This window comes from Aegilops tauschii, chromosome 6 (genome assembly GCF_002575655.3).
Source record: "Aegilops tauschii subsp. strangulata cultivar AL8/78 chromosome 6, Aet v6.0, whole genome shotgun sequence".
Lineage (NCBI taxonomy): Eukaryota > Viridiplantae > Streptophyta > Magnoliopsida > Poales > Poaceae > Aegilops > Aegilops tauschii.
The window spans coordinates 422,996,061-423,010,237 of NC_053040.3; the positions used below are offsets into that span (position 1 = coordinate 422,996,061).

The 14,177-nt window shown below is 48.5% G+C and overlaps 1 protein-coding gene across 2 annotated transcripts; it reads right to left on the bottom strand.

Moving 5' to 3' along the window:
* Positions 1 to 360: 360 nt before the first annotated feature.
* Positions 361 to 14,025, bottom strand: LOC109741044 (uncharacterized). Of its 2 annotated transcripts, XM_020300120.4 has the most exons (4): positions 13,753 to 14,018; positions 13,066 to 13,358; positions 12,117 to 12,352; positions 361 to 1,014 (listed from the first exon to the last, which is right to left on the bottom strand). In XM_020300120.4, exons 1-4 carry the CDS (start codon positions 13,908 to 13,910, stop codon positions 472 to 474), a joined length of 1,230 nt encoding a protein of 409 aa, XP_020155709.1. In that variant the 5' UTR covers positions 13,911 to 14,018; the 3' UTR covers positions 361 to 471. The 2 variants fall into 2 exon arrangements, 1 of the variants encoding a protein (XP_020155709.1); XR_012188056.1 differs by lacking the exon at positions 13,066 to 13,358 and having other exon boundaries at positions 13,753 to 14,025.
* Between the last annotated feature and the right edge of the window lie 152 nt (positions 14,026 to 14,177).

Consider the following 14,177-nt stretch of genomic DNA (forward strand, 5'->3'; position numbering starts at 1 on the left):
GTTATGTAATTGTAGTTAGCCTATCCAGCATAGTTTACAAAGAAAACACTAATTTATTTTTTTTCTTGCTACTCAATGGAAGGGAAAAAAAAGATGCAGAGCAGACCCATTGGCTCACATAGGGGACTCCCTGAGACCCAGTCAAATCAAAGAAAAATAAGGATGCGAAGCAGGCCTCTTGACTGCATGGTTTGGAGCTCCATCCAAAATTTGTTTATGCATGAACAAACAAAAAAATATTATTACCACGTCAAATAGGTATGGGAGACGAACGTTACTTCATTAGTAGGAATAGTCGTATAGATATAGATTTATATTCAAAAAGTACCAAGTATACAATAATAAACAAATCAAAAAACCTTTTTACAAAATCTTATATTATTAATTCAAATATTCATGGTGCATATAACCAAATCTCATGGAAACATATTACAATCAATTGGTGCAGCAACAGACGGGATATCATCAGGTTCAGATAGTGGACCAATACACTTTTACCGTGATAGAAGCCAACTCATGCTTTATCTGACGTCGAACACATCCATGTAGCTTAGCTTTGAAGGAACAACAACGCTCAACATTATTGCTACCAAATCTGAACTTCAACTTCATAACAGTGCCCGACGTGACTGCAACCACAAATCTTCGCAGGCCACGCGACTGATCAATAGTACCATGAAAAAGAGGAATTTCTTCATAGTTCTCCATAATATAAATTAAGGAACTCAGAGATAAACTGAAGCCACTATGTACTTCTGATACGACAACTTCTATTGTTGCCTCCACTGCATGCTCCACATATGCTAAAGATATGTCAACTGTGCCACATTTGCCATTAATGCGGTGTTTGATTGGTCTCCATGGTTTCTGATCATAGCATGCTATTGCGCCATCAATTAGTTGCAGATCGTCTTCCTCTTGCCCTCCATTCTTGACCCTTAGATCAAACTCAATAAAAACTGGGGAGTACATTTCAATGCCTCTCTTAGGACCAGTCATTTGAATAAGAGAACGCTATAAAAAGTACAGTTATTGTTATGAGTAGTTCTACTTAGCAAACTAAGAAATATCTAAAAGCAGAAATGATATGCTGGCCATGTGCTAACTGTTTAAAAAAAATAGATAGTATAAATACAAAATTCTTTTAGTTTAGTTCCACAGATGTATGTTCCATGTGAAAATGATTATGCTCCAATTAAAAAATAAAACAGCAGTAAGAAATCTAGAATGCAAAGTTAGTTTCCGACAAACATGCATGCTGCACACACAAATTCAAATACTATCAAAGAGCCATATCAACACCCGGATCAACTCCCAGCTTCATTTATATGGACCGAGGCAAATCAACATTCACACACAAGAACCAGTACCCACCAACATCAGTTTAAACTATCCGTAGGAGACGAAATTGCAGTTATAAGAATGCACAGAAAATATGGTATTTTATACATGGAAAGTCACATTTGTCATGCTGGTATCAAGGTTGTCAAAATCTTACATTCTGGATCGAATCAGACTCAATGATAGGACCACAATCATATAACTGACGTAAAATATGAAAATTATCAGATTCTACAAAAATAAAAATAAAAATATTGCATTATTCCAAGAGTGACTCGTGTGCTTATTCTGTGTTAACTTGAGTGCAGATTGTATTTGTCTTCACTGATCCTCTTAGACATGGGACCTTAGTCAATGAACCAGGGCAGGTCTTGAAATTTGGGGGCCCAGGACAGAACTAAAACTCGGGACCCCTTGATATAAATACCATTTGTGTGTTTCGTAATGTCAATTGCCTGAAAATGGCAATGCTCAATTTTCCTGGAGAAATATGCAATGCACAGAGTACAGAGTTGAATATGGGAGCAACGCGGGCTTCAATTGGCGGTGGAGATGAGTTGGAGGTTGTGGGTGCCGTGTGATGCGGGGTTCCCTGCGCCGAAGAAGAGGCATAGAGGAATGACCAGAGCGGCTGACTGACGGAGGAGATGGTATAACGACCCTAGGAATCGGGATCACAAAGGACGGGAATTGGAGCAGGTGAGGGAGGACATCGGGGGTGAGGAAGGAGAGCGGTAGGTTAGATGAAGAGAAAGGAGTGAGAGCGATCCAGAATTCTCATAAAGCCTTTTTTCAAAAAAAAAAGAAAGTGGGAGAGGCTCCCACTGACTTTCTATTAAGTTATCGAAGTCCCCAATTACATGAGTTAGGAGGGGAGGACGGGGGGGGGGGGGGGGGGGGGGGGGGGGGGAAACAGAGGCTATACAGCCTGCACAAGACAAAGAAAAGGAAGCACAAAACACAGGCTAAGCTTAAAGGGCTAGCAGAAAAGAGTCAATTTAGGGGTGCAATTTGTTGTGAACTCTTTGTCTCAGCAGATCGAAGACCTCCTTGAATCTGGCTAGCCTAGATAAATGTGAGCGCGGCACATTTCTGAATAGCTTAGCACTCCTCTCCTTCCAGATCCACCAGGCAGGCACAGTGAATACTTCCATGAACATGGGTTTTCTCCAGGCCTCTCTACCATTTGGAACCTGTCCAGAGTGTCTGGCCACGTAATCCCCAATGCGTTCCAACAGTTGGCAGCAAAATCACAAAGGAAGAAAAGATGAACCAAAGTTTCTTCTGGAGGTACTGTGCACAGGAGGCAATCAAAGTTATCATCGGCTATGGCATAATTTCTCCGTTTCAGCGTATTCCTCGTGTTCAATCTGTCCACCAGATTTCCAAATCCATTTGAACACCTCGTCTGCCTGAGCTTCCCTGAAACAGAAAGAATAGTAGCAGCTGGAGGTGTAGTCTCTGGCCCATACGCACTGCCAAAAATCACAGCCACCATTCCCAGGATCAATAGGAGCAGACACTTGCTGAAGATCAAGCACTTCCTGTCTCGCTTGGAGGGACAGAGGAAGATTGAAAACATCATCCACAGATGTTGTCGTCAGCATGGCTTGGACAGATATATCCTCAAAAGAAAAGGCTCTAGGGTGCGAGTTGCAAGCAATGTCATCCATCCAAAGGTCTTTCCAAAACAGAACTGTATCCCCGCAGCCCACCTGAACTTTTGTGATACCCCTGTATATGTCTGAGAGCTGCAGCACGTCTTTCCACCAGAAGGATCCACAAGGGTAAGAAGCATGGGGTATTTTGTCTACATAGTATGTCGATCAGACAAGCTGCACCCATGGAACATCCTGTTTATATAAAATTTATACAAGAATTTCAGAAGTAAACCTTGGTTTTGGATCTTAAAGTTGAGCACACCAAGGCCGCCTTTCTCTTTGGGTTGGCACACTAAATCCCAAGCAGCGAGGGAGTTGCATTTGATGCCATCCTCAGTTTTCTTTCTCCATAGGCAAGTGCGTCTCAGCTTATCCAGAGAAGCGAGGACAGAGTTGACCAGAGTGAGTTTGGCTCCATAGGGACGCAAACAAGTCGTAGTCGAGAGCCTCCTCTCCATAGAGACCACTAGGGGCATAAGATCCGTCACAGTTGTTCTGGTGGTTCCGAGAGGCAGGCCTAGGTAAGTGAACTACATTTGGCCGATAGTACAACCAAAGATATCTGCTAATTCAATGGCCCAGGCCGGCTGAACATTGTGGGACAATGGTTGATCTCTGAAAGTTGATACGGAGTCCAATCGACCTGGCATACTTCAACAGAATATCTTTCATTCTTGTGGCTTGAGAAGGACATGCAGACAGAACCATAACGCTGTGTTTGGATGTCTGTATTGGAGGCCTCCGTATTGAATTGTTTTCAATTCCAATTCAGCAAGGAAACTGTAATGGACATGAATACGAATTCGGTTGTTTGGATGTTAACTGATTTGGGTCATGAAATTTTACCGAGGTTTCAATACGGAATCTTGTTTGGATGGCAAACTATGGAATTGCATAGAAATATTTGTATATGCATCAAAACAAAATTTGTACAATGTGTGACTATAATTGAATGATTATATAGCAGAAGAAAATCAAATATTCTAGAAATCCACGACAACAAATAATATCAACGCAACAACAACAATAATTCTTTTTTTTCGAGAATGAACAAATAATTCTACAGCCTAGAAGCCCGCAAGTTTTGGCCGCAGATTAGAAACCACAGATGAAATTTAAATATGCAGAGTCTGTGAGATCGTGGGATCTTGAAGCCAGCTGTATGTGCTCAATCGCAACTTCCATTTGTTTGTACTGAATTCCAAAGATACAGCACTGACTGCGGGCACGCGGCGCTATGGTTTTGCTGTTTATGCAACACGGCTATCAATTTGCTACCTCTACGTCTTATGATAAAGATGTCTTGGTTGCAAATGTAAACAATGGTAGTACTAATTTAGATTTATATAAATGTAAGTCTCTTATTATATACCCTGAAGCAATTCACATCAGAAAGTTATCCTAGCTAGAGTTAACAGTCATTTTGCTTTCTGGTCGACCTCACCGCAGCTGATGTGTAGCTCGCTGGTGCCGTGGATGGTCTAACTAATCTACATCAAGCACTAGGTCTGGATTAATTTTATCTTCTTAGATGTCAAATGATTAGTCGGACATATTTGGCGTTCATCCAGACTACATATATCTGATGCAGCGTGGTGGCGGAGCAAGGCCGTCGACGTGTTCATTCAGGGGCCGTATCGTAGAGCAGATCGATGTCGTGCTTTGGGTTAGATCTGGGCCGTGCTAGGAATGGTTTGGTCGGCGACGAGGTGGGAAGGAACCACAACACGCAACAGATTGAATCTGGGCGACGTCGATGGCGAGTTCGAAGGGAGGTGTGCGTACTGAGAGATGAGGGAGGGGATTGGGAGAGACAAAATAGACGAGATATGAGGGGATACACAATCATGTGTGTGCGTGATATACAGGACGTTAGCAAAGGCTGGGTGAGATTAGTACAGGTATACGAATAGTATAGAAAAGAATTAGCATTTTGTTATCTCTACCGTGAGATTGAAGAATCGACGGGTGTCAAGTGGTCTGGCGTTGGCTTCCTATCAGACTGCTGATACAAAGTGTTTACCATATTAGAAATGATTGGATGGGAAGAAGATAGCTGAACCACATTAAATAACAAGCTCGATTATGAATACTTCCAGGACGGATTCGTCCCTCTCCCCTCTCGCAACCGCGCCGCCCCCGCGGGCGACCGGTCGCGCCTCCAGCGCCTCCTCCCCTCCCCCTCCCCCTCCCCTCTCTCCTTGCAGCCGTCGCTGGCGTCCGGCGCCGGGCCTGGCCCGGGCAGCGCTGGCGGCGGCGGCCACTGGCCTTTCCCCTCGCGGGTCGCTCCGACACGGGGCGGTGCGGCGCTGCGGGGTGCTCCCAGGCGGCGGCGGTCCGGCGCGGCGGCGGTGCTCTCCGGCGTGGTGGCGGGAGATCTTCTGGGCGGCGGCGCGATCTGGTGGCGCCCGCTCGGCCCAGATCTGGGCCCGCCCATCTGGGTCTGGGCGGGCCGGCGGCGGGGAGGGTCGTCGGTGCGGCTTCCGGGAGGCAGGAGAGCGGCGATGGGCGGGTGGATGCTGGCGGCGCTGGTGCCGCCCTGCTGCAGCGTGGCCGGTGGGGCTTTACAGGCCCAATTCGGGCCTGGCCGGGCCAAGGGTGGCCTGGTATGCCCTGCTGCTGCGTCCAGACGGCGACCGCGACGATGCCGGAGACTCGGGCCTCCCGCACGACAGCGGTGGAGGTAGTTCCCTCCCGCGTGGCTCCGGTGCTGCTGCTCCTGTCGCCTTGTGCGTCTCTCTCCATCCTCTTGGCCTCGTGGTGGTGATCTCGGTGAGGCGGCGTGGGTGGCGTCAAGACCGCGGTGGCGCATGCTGGTGGGCGGCGAGGTGTCTGGTTGGCTCCGGCCTGGGTGGGCGGTGGGGTTTGGAGTGCGGGAGAAATCCCTTGCCGGCTCTCTTCCGGCTCCGATGCGGTGACACCTGGTTGCCACCATCCCTTCTTGGAGGGTGTCGGATGTATCCATCCCCCACTTCCTTTCGCGTGCCGGGGGAAACCCTAGGACACGTCCGGGCAGCAGCGTCGTCGACGTCGCATCCCTTGCTGGAGGTGCTGCTTGGTACGCGGCGGGTCGGAGCCTGGGTCTGTGGTGGATCAATTTCGGAGGGCGCAGCGGTGGCGGGTCATCCGCGCTTTGTCGAGCTGCCGTTGTTGTCATTTCTTTCTTCTTCTTTGTTCTTTCTCTTTCTTTTGGGCTTGTTGTGCTTCTCGCCCGAGCATTCCTCTATATCGGTGTTGGTGGCTTTGTAATACAAAGCGGGGGAAACCCTTTTTCGGTAATAACAAGCTCGGTAGTCGCATACATGGTAGAATGGCAATCTGTGCACAAGAGGGATGGATCGGCTGTGAAAGAAAATGTGGTGCAGAAGTGGACAGCGCCAAAGGTGGGATGGATTAAAGCCAACTCAAACGGAGCAATGTCCAAGCATGGCGAGAAGTGTGGCGGCAGGGTGATCTTGAGGGGTCTTGCCGACCGGCTGCATGTCATGTTTATCATGATGCCTTGGAACCAGAGGTGGTGGAGATCTTGGCGTGCAAACAAGAGGTGAAGGTAACGTGGGTTAGTCGCTCCGTGAATGCTTCCGCTCATAAACTAGCTAGAGTAGGGGTAGGAGAAGAACTATGTAAGGTGTGAATTATGGTGCCAACAAGAAACGATTGGTGTTGAATCATTAGAATATGTATGCCCCATAGCAACGCATGGGCATTGCCCTAGTTCCCTTAGTTGCCACTCACGGCCGAAATCATTCTATCCTTGTTTAGCACCGTCGGTACGTGGATGAAACGGTTCCGCCACGACGACTGGCACGGGTGGCGGCGATATAGCCTGAGCAAACACCACGAGATGTCCCCATGGGCAATTGTGCTCTGCCTCCTACTGGGTTCGTGCACGACACGCTTGTCGAAGCATGTTGTTGAACACCCGTGCGTACCTCATCGCGTAAACCAATGATGAACTGTGAGACGAAGAATTTTTTATTCAATGTCGGATCCAGAGAGCTCAAGTGATCCATACACGATTCAAACGCCAGGTGGCAGTTCATAACGGTCTGCTTGAGGTGGTCCAGACGATGAAGCAGGCCGTCAAATTCGTCCTGGTCAATCTCCGTGTGGCCAAACTTCGTGTGCACCGTCGCAATGAACATGTTTTAGTCGCCGAGTTGGTGTAGCCGCTTATACGCCTGGCACCAAAGGGCGGTGTGACCCTCCATGTATAATACGGCGGTCGTCACCCACTGCTTTGACGGCGCCTGGTAGAGATCGAAGTATGTGTGGCAGCGATTGAACCAAAGGCATGACAAGTCACCCCCGAAGCGCCAAAAAATCATTCTTCGATGGCTTGTGAGTTGTGACGAAAGTTGTCGTGTGGCCTCGGTAGCGAGGATTGGTGGTGGTCGTGTTGACTGCATGCTCGACACGTCGGTCCTGCACGTCCGGTGGGTGTGGAGGGGAAGCCCATTCTTGGTGAGGACCGTGGTCCTGCGTGTCGTCGACGTGATGGTCGCCTCCAGCGTCGCCTACTGATGTTTGACCCCATCAAGACCGTCGCCGAAATCCACCACTTGAGTACCCAACTGCTGGACTTCGGCGGCAAGAGGACAATTTTTGGAGCAGCTCTTCCAAGGTTTTCCACACCCCTTCCATGGCTTGCAAGACAAATTTCAGGATATATGCAGATAGCATGGCTAGCGGCGCCGTCGTGGCTGCCCCAATCAAGCCTACCCTGCTCAGTATTTTGTGTTTGGTCGTCGGAGCAACCCGACACCCTTCAAAGTGGATGTTATGGCTCAATCAAGGGAGTATGGCACGAACCGGAACCTATTGTGCCAATTTTTTTAGGCAACTGAACAATAGCCATGCCCATAAAATTACATCAATTGTTGAAGAGTCCAAACTATGCATCATATACACGAAGGTAAGTACTTAATTAGCAATATACAAGGGGAATAGCTGATCGAGATTGTCACTTTGCGACCACCCGGAGAGAGAGAGGGAGAGAGAGAGAGAGGAGGGAGGGAGAGAGATCGTCGCTCTATGCTCGCAAACTCGCGATAGGAAGGGAGGAAAAAACAAAGACATCATGGACTCATTTACAGGCCCTAGGGACCGGATCATCGGAGAGTGGAGCTTCAAAGTTCATCGGCGGCTCGGCATCCCAAGGGAAATAGCTGAATCGAGGTCGCCACTTTGCGACCCGCGGAGAGAGAGAGAGAGAGAGAGAGAGAGAGAGAGAGAGAGAGAGATCATTGCTCTGTGCTCGCAAACTCACGATCGGAAGGGAAGGGAAAACAAAGACACCGTGGACTCATTTACAAGCGCTATATGTGCTCCTACTATCAAGCGACTTCCTGCCTCCCTGGGCCATGGCCGACAGGCTACTACCTGCATACTTGGGTGGGCCCCCATAGGCTTTGGGGGCTGGGGCGGCTGCCCCTCCTGCCCCCGCTCAGGACCAACCCTGCCATGAACTGAACCGACCATACCTACAACATGTCTTGGACTCCTTAAAGTTTACCTTGTCTCTCATTGGTCTTGTCTGTCATCCCTTCCCACCGCCAACACTCTCTATAGTCAATCGGCAAAACCCCCCAATCAAGCAAGTGAAACAAGCCGTGAATCAAGTCAACCAGGTAGTCATGGCATTCATTATATTATTTTTATTTTTCTAGCTCATTTCATTCTTTGGCACAATTATCTTAGATGACCTATGGCGGCTACAATGAAGCTATGGGAGAGTCATTGAGCACCGCTTAAGAATGACAAGCGTGACCAAAAATCAGTTTGGTTTCATGCCTGGGAGGTCGACCATGGAAGCCATTTTCTTGGTACGACAACTTATGGAGAGATACAGAGAGCAAAAGAAGGACCTGCATATGGTGTTCATTGACTTGGAGAAGGCATATGATAAGATACTGCGGAATGTCATGAGGTGGGCCTTGGAGAAACACAAAGTCCAAGCAAAGTAGATTACCCTCCCCTCTCTCGATCCCGTCGCCCCCGCAGGCGACCGGCCGCGCGGCGACCTCCCCCTCCTCAGCCCCCCCCTCTCCCCTTCCTCCCCGCCGCCGTCGCTGGCGCCCGCAGCCGGCCTGGCCCCAGGGACGCTGGTGGCGGCGGCCCCCTGACTTTCACCTCCCGGTGGCTCTCCGGCGCGGGGCGGAGCTGCACCGGGGGGTGCTCCTAGGCGGCGGCGGTCTGGCTGGCGGCGGGGCTCCTCGACGCGGGGTGGGCGGGCGGTTGGGCGGCGACGCCGTCGTTGGCGGCGGGGTGGCGCAGCAGAGCGGCCTAGCGGCAGCGCTCGGCCCCATCTGGGCCGGGGCAGGCCGGCGGCAGGTCCGATCTGCGGTGTGACTCCCGGGAGGTGGGGGAGCGGCGATGAACGGCGGGGTGCTGGCGGCGCCAACACTAGCCTGCTGCAGCGTGGCAGGCGGGGCTTAGCGGGCCCGTTTCGGGCCTGGCCGGGCCAGGGGTGGACTGGTATGCCCCGCTGCCGTGTCCGGTCGGCTACCGCGACTGTGTCGGAGGCGCGGGCCTCTCACACGACAGCGGTGGAGGTGGTTCCCTCCCGCTCGGCCTTGGTATTGTTGCTCCCGTCGCTTGGATCTTCTCTCCGGTCTTCTTGGCCTCGTGGTGGTGCTCGCAGCGAGACGGTGTAGGTGGCGGCGCAACCGTGATGGCGCATGGTGTTGGGCGGTGGTTTGGCTGGTCAGCTCCGGTTGGCCGGTGGGGTTTGGCGTGCGGGAGAAATCCTTGCCGGTTCGTCCGGCTCCGATGCGGTGACACCGGCGGGTGCCACTATCCCTTCTTGGAGGGTGTCGGTAGTAGCTATCCCCCACCTCCCTCTGCGTACTGGGGGAAACCCTAGGACTTGTCCGGGCAGCAGCGTCATCGGCGTTGCATCCCTTCTTGGAGGTGCTGCTTAGTTCGCGGTAGATAGGAGCCTAGGGCTGTGGTGGTTTGTTTCCGGAGGGCGCAGCAGTCGCGGGTCTTCCTCGCTTTGTCAAGCTGCCGCTGTTGGCATTTATTTCTTCTTCTTTTTCTTTGGGCTTGATGTGCTGCTCGCCCTAGCATTGCGATGTGTACAATGGTGGTTTGCTTTGGAATACAAAGCGAGGGGAAACCCTTTTTGGGTAAAGTACATTACCCTTATCAAGGACATGTACGATAATGTTGTGACAAGTGTTCGAACAAGTGATGGCGACACTGATGACTTCCTGATTAAACTAGGACTGCACCAGGGGTCAGCTTTGAGCCCTTATCTTTTTGCTTTGGTGATGGATGAGGTCAGAAGGGATATACAAGGAGATATCCCATGGTGTATGCTCTTTGCAGATGATGTGGTGCTAGTCGACGATAGTCGGAAGGGGGTCGGGAAGTTAGAGCTATGGAGACAAACCTTGGGATCGAAACGTTTTAGGCTTAGTAGAACTAAACCAAGTACATGAGGTGCGGTTTCAGTACTACTAGGCATGAGGAGGTTAGCCTTGATGGGCAAGTGGTGCCTCAGAAGGACACCTTTCGATATTTGGGGTCAATGTTGCAGAAGGATGAGGGTATTGATGAAGACGTGAACCATCGAATCAAAGCCGGATGGATGAAGTGCCGCCAAGCTTCTGGCATTCTCTGTGACAAGAGAGTACCACAAAAGCTAAAAGGCAAGTTCTGCAGGATAGCGGTTCCACCCGCAATGTTGTATTACGCTGAGTGTTGGCCGACTAAAACGCAACATGTCCAACAGTTAGGTGTGGCGGAGATGCGCATGTGGAGATGGATGTGTGGCCACAAGAGGAAGGACCGACTCCAGAATGATGATATATGAGATAGAGTTGGGGTAGCACCGATTGAAGAGAAGCTTGTCCAACATCGTCTAAGATGGTTTGGGCATATTCATCACAGGCCTCTAGAAGCTCCAGTGCATAGCGGACGACTAAAGCGTCCTGATAATGTCAAGAGAGGTCAGGGTAGACCGAAGTTGACATGAGAGGAGTCCGTAAAGAATGACATGAGAGGAGTCCATAAAGAGAGATCTGAAGGATTCTAGTATCACCAAAGAACTAGCCATGGACAGGGGTGCGTGGAAGCTTGCTATCCATGTGCCAGAACCATGAGTTGGTCACGAAATCTTATGGGTTTCAGCCTACCCCAACTTGTTTGGGACTAAAGGCTTTGTTGTTGTTGACCTAAGGCGGCTACAATGTACAAGTGTTGCTCCAAGAACGTCAGTACAGGCACAACCCCAGCAAGCCGGCGGCGACACAACATGCACAACCCAGAGGATATATGCAACAATTAATTGACTTGAGCTTCGTAAGAAACAACACCAAGATGATATGCATTTGGTGATGTCAGACTTGTATTTATATTATTACAAGTAAGCTTAGAAATAATGATGTCATAAAATCATTGAGGGCCCCTTTTTGATCTACTAACTAGACTAGGGAGTCCCACTCCTATTCAAAAGCCACCCATGTTTCAAGAAGATGATAATAGAAGTAAGGCTGCTATTTTTAAGGTATTTAGCTAAGAAACACCACGGCTATTAGAGTTTGCAACATATACCATCCTCTACCAATCAATCCTAAGGGGACGATAGGTGTGACTGAAGGGACACTAGGGCAATAGGACAATGGAAAGGGAAGACAAGCAAGATGTAACAGTCCACACACTACACCACACAGAAGAAGTAAAACATATGTCCAAGCTACTTTACATTCCAACTGTGTTGCTTTCACTTTTGGCCATCGTCATAGATATCTTACGTCCCAACACAATTAAAATGAGCTCAAGGAGACCCATGTGCATGAGATTGGGAGACATGTCCCACCATGCTAGCATATAGGATGAAAAAGACCAACATATGCATGTGGTGGTCTAATAGCATCCAACCTCAGGTCAACCATTCTCGTCGGTTAGAGATGGAAAACATTTACCCAAACAACACAACATGCTAGTCGAAACCTTTTCCAAGTTAAAAAAGAATTAGCACCCAAAGAGTACATAAAAGGAGATTAAGTGGTATATACTTTCAATTATTTCTATTATGCATGCGATAGGATTGAAACGTAAACAGAATAGCATAACTATTAATGATTGCAGATAAGTATAGAAGTGCACCTGCTGTACAATGACGGGATCGTCTCTGCTATGATTCAAAACATAGTTAAGCATGCGATCCCTGCCATCCCGTGCTGCTATATATCCATATAGCTGGATCAGGCCATTATTGCTGGAACACTCTGCCAGCGTCAATGAGAAAAACTGCAACATGTGCTGTGGAAAATGCTTGCAATTTTCTTCATACAGTAAACATTCTTCGGTTGGCTTACGGAACATCATTGGCTCCAGGCGAGCTTCACCGAAGAATACATGTTCCATAAGAATTGTTAGTCATACGATCAAGAAGTTATTTACTATAAAAGAGACACAAAAATCACAAATGTCAGACATATGGGCTAGATTTTTTTACGGAGTTCTCAAGTTTTCCAAGATTTCTTTAATACTTCTAGACATCATTACTGACAGAGTTTTTTAAGTTTCCGGTGCTCTAGGAAGAAGGGGAAGTATATAGTACAAGCCCAAATTGTTAATACATGAACAGATTCAATGTCTCACTTGGATTAAATTTGTACGGCCCAAGTTTGAGGTGGGATACCCTGCCCAATATAACTTGGTGATATAATGCCCTGTTTGTTTCGGCTTTAGGCAGCAGATTCTCATAGGAAAAATTAGAAGCTGGAACAAACATCTATTTGGAATCAGCTTTGAGTGAAGCTGAAACTAGATTCGGGCCATTTTTAGTGCAATTGCCTGAAGCACGTCCAGGTGTACTTTAGTGGCAAAGCTGATTCCAGTGAAGCGAATCCATAGGTGATTTGAAGCCAACTGAAGCAGAAACAAACAGGGCCTAAGTGCCATCATAAGGCAGTCTCGCATGTAGACTTGAACTATGAATTAAAGATTGTCTGTTTGTAGATTCACTAATAAAAGCTTGTGCAGCAAATAATCAATCAAGAATATGGATAAAAGGGTGGAAACAAGAGATTCAGTCATTTGAATAACATACTCTCATTACGGTTCATAAAATCGATATCAAACCAGTCTTCCTTCAAAATCACGTTTCTGTATATGGCACCATCACGGTGGCTGCTATTCGGAAGGATAAACGGAACCCATGCATCATCAACCACCATAGGATTGCTACTTGTGACATTTTTCCTTATCTTTGCCGTATCAGTGCATTTGGTAGTGGTTGCCTTATTCCTGATCTTTGCAGTGGGAACACATTTGGGGGTGCCACAAATGAATGGGACGAAGGAGTGCATTTTATTCTCCAAGCTCCAGGGGGTGCAAGCAAGGCTATCACAGAAGAACATATATGGCTAATCTTAACATCCGGATCAAATAAGATGTATGCTATCATAGATATACTTTAAGATTAAAAAATATATAACCCTAATAGTAATCGCAAATCAATGATTGATTTTTGTATTTCAAAATACTTATTTCAACACAATAACAATTTAATCCGATAAATATAGACCACTTTTAACTAGGCCCGCCTAAGGCGTTAAAAAGGTAAAATAGATTTATTTCCGTTCTCACAAAATACTGTGTTTCTTAATATTAGTATATGTTTATCGAAAGAAAAAAAAGTCGGTCGGTCAGAATCAAGATCCAAAAATCCATCGCATGCCCGTGATTATCACGACACATGTTCAGAAGTAAGAAACGAAAGGAGTCGAGAACAGACCGGGAAAGACGATACAGAGGATGCGCGGAAGTTGAGGGGATGAGTCGAGCGTCACGCCGGGCAAGCGCGGGGAGCCACCTGAGGGACATAGCGGAGCCAATTTTGGAGACACTAATGCGTTGGCAAAGTCTAAGAATAGATCGCGAGAGGCTTCGCATCTCCGCCGCCTCGGTAGTCCGGAATATGCTGGAGACCGGGCGGCGGCTATTGGCCCCGGGGGTGGAGGTAAGAAGAGGGGAATGGGGGAAGCCGGAGGCGCTACAGTAGGTCCCGTAGAGCATGGTTAGTATAGCCAACTACGAGCGAGGGCTTTTGGTGGCCGGGCTACAGGCAGGCCGCAATCTGGCCCGTCGGTATGGGCTTTGGGATTGGGGAGCAGTCATTTCGTTGCAGCAGAGTGGCAGGCCTAGTGGGGTGAAATACGG

Bases quoted from the DNA above. Each gene is read 5' to 3' on its own strand.
- LOC109741044 (XM_020300120.4), bottom strand. From the start codon at position 13,910: ATGCGAAGCCTCTCGCGATCTATTCTTAGACTTTGCCAACGCATTAGT. The intron at 12,353-13,065 runs GTATGTTATTCA...TCTTCGGTGAAG, and splicing joins TTTTATGAACCGTAATGAGA to CTCGCCTGGAGCCAATGATG. The intron at 1,015-12,116 runs GTGCACTTCTAT...TACTTTTTATAG, and splicing joins ATCCCGTCATTGTACAGCAG to CGTTCTCTTATTCAAATGAC.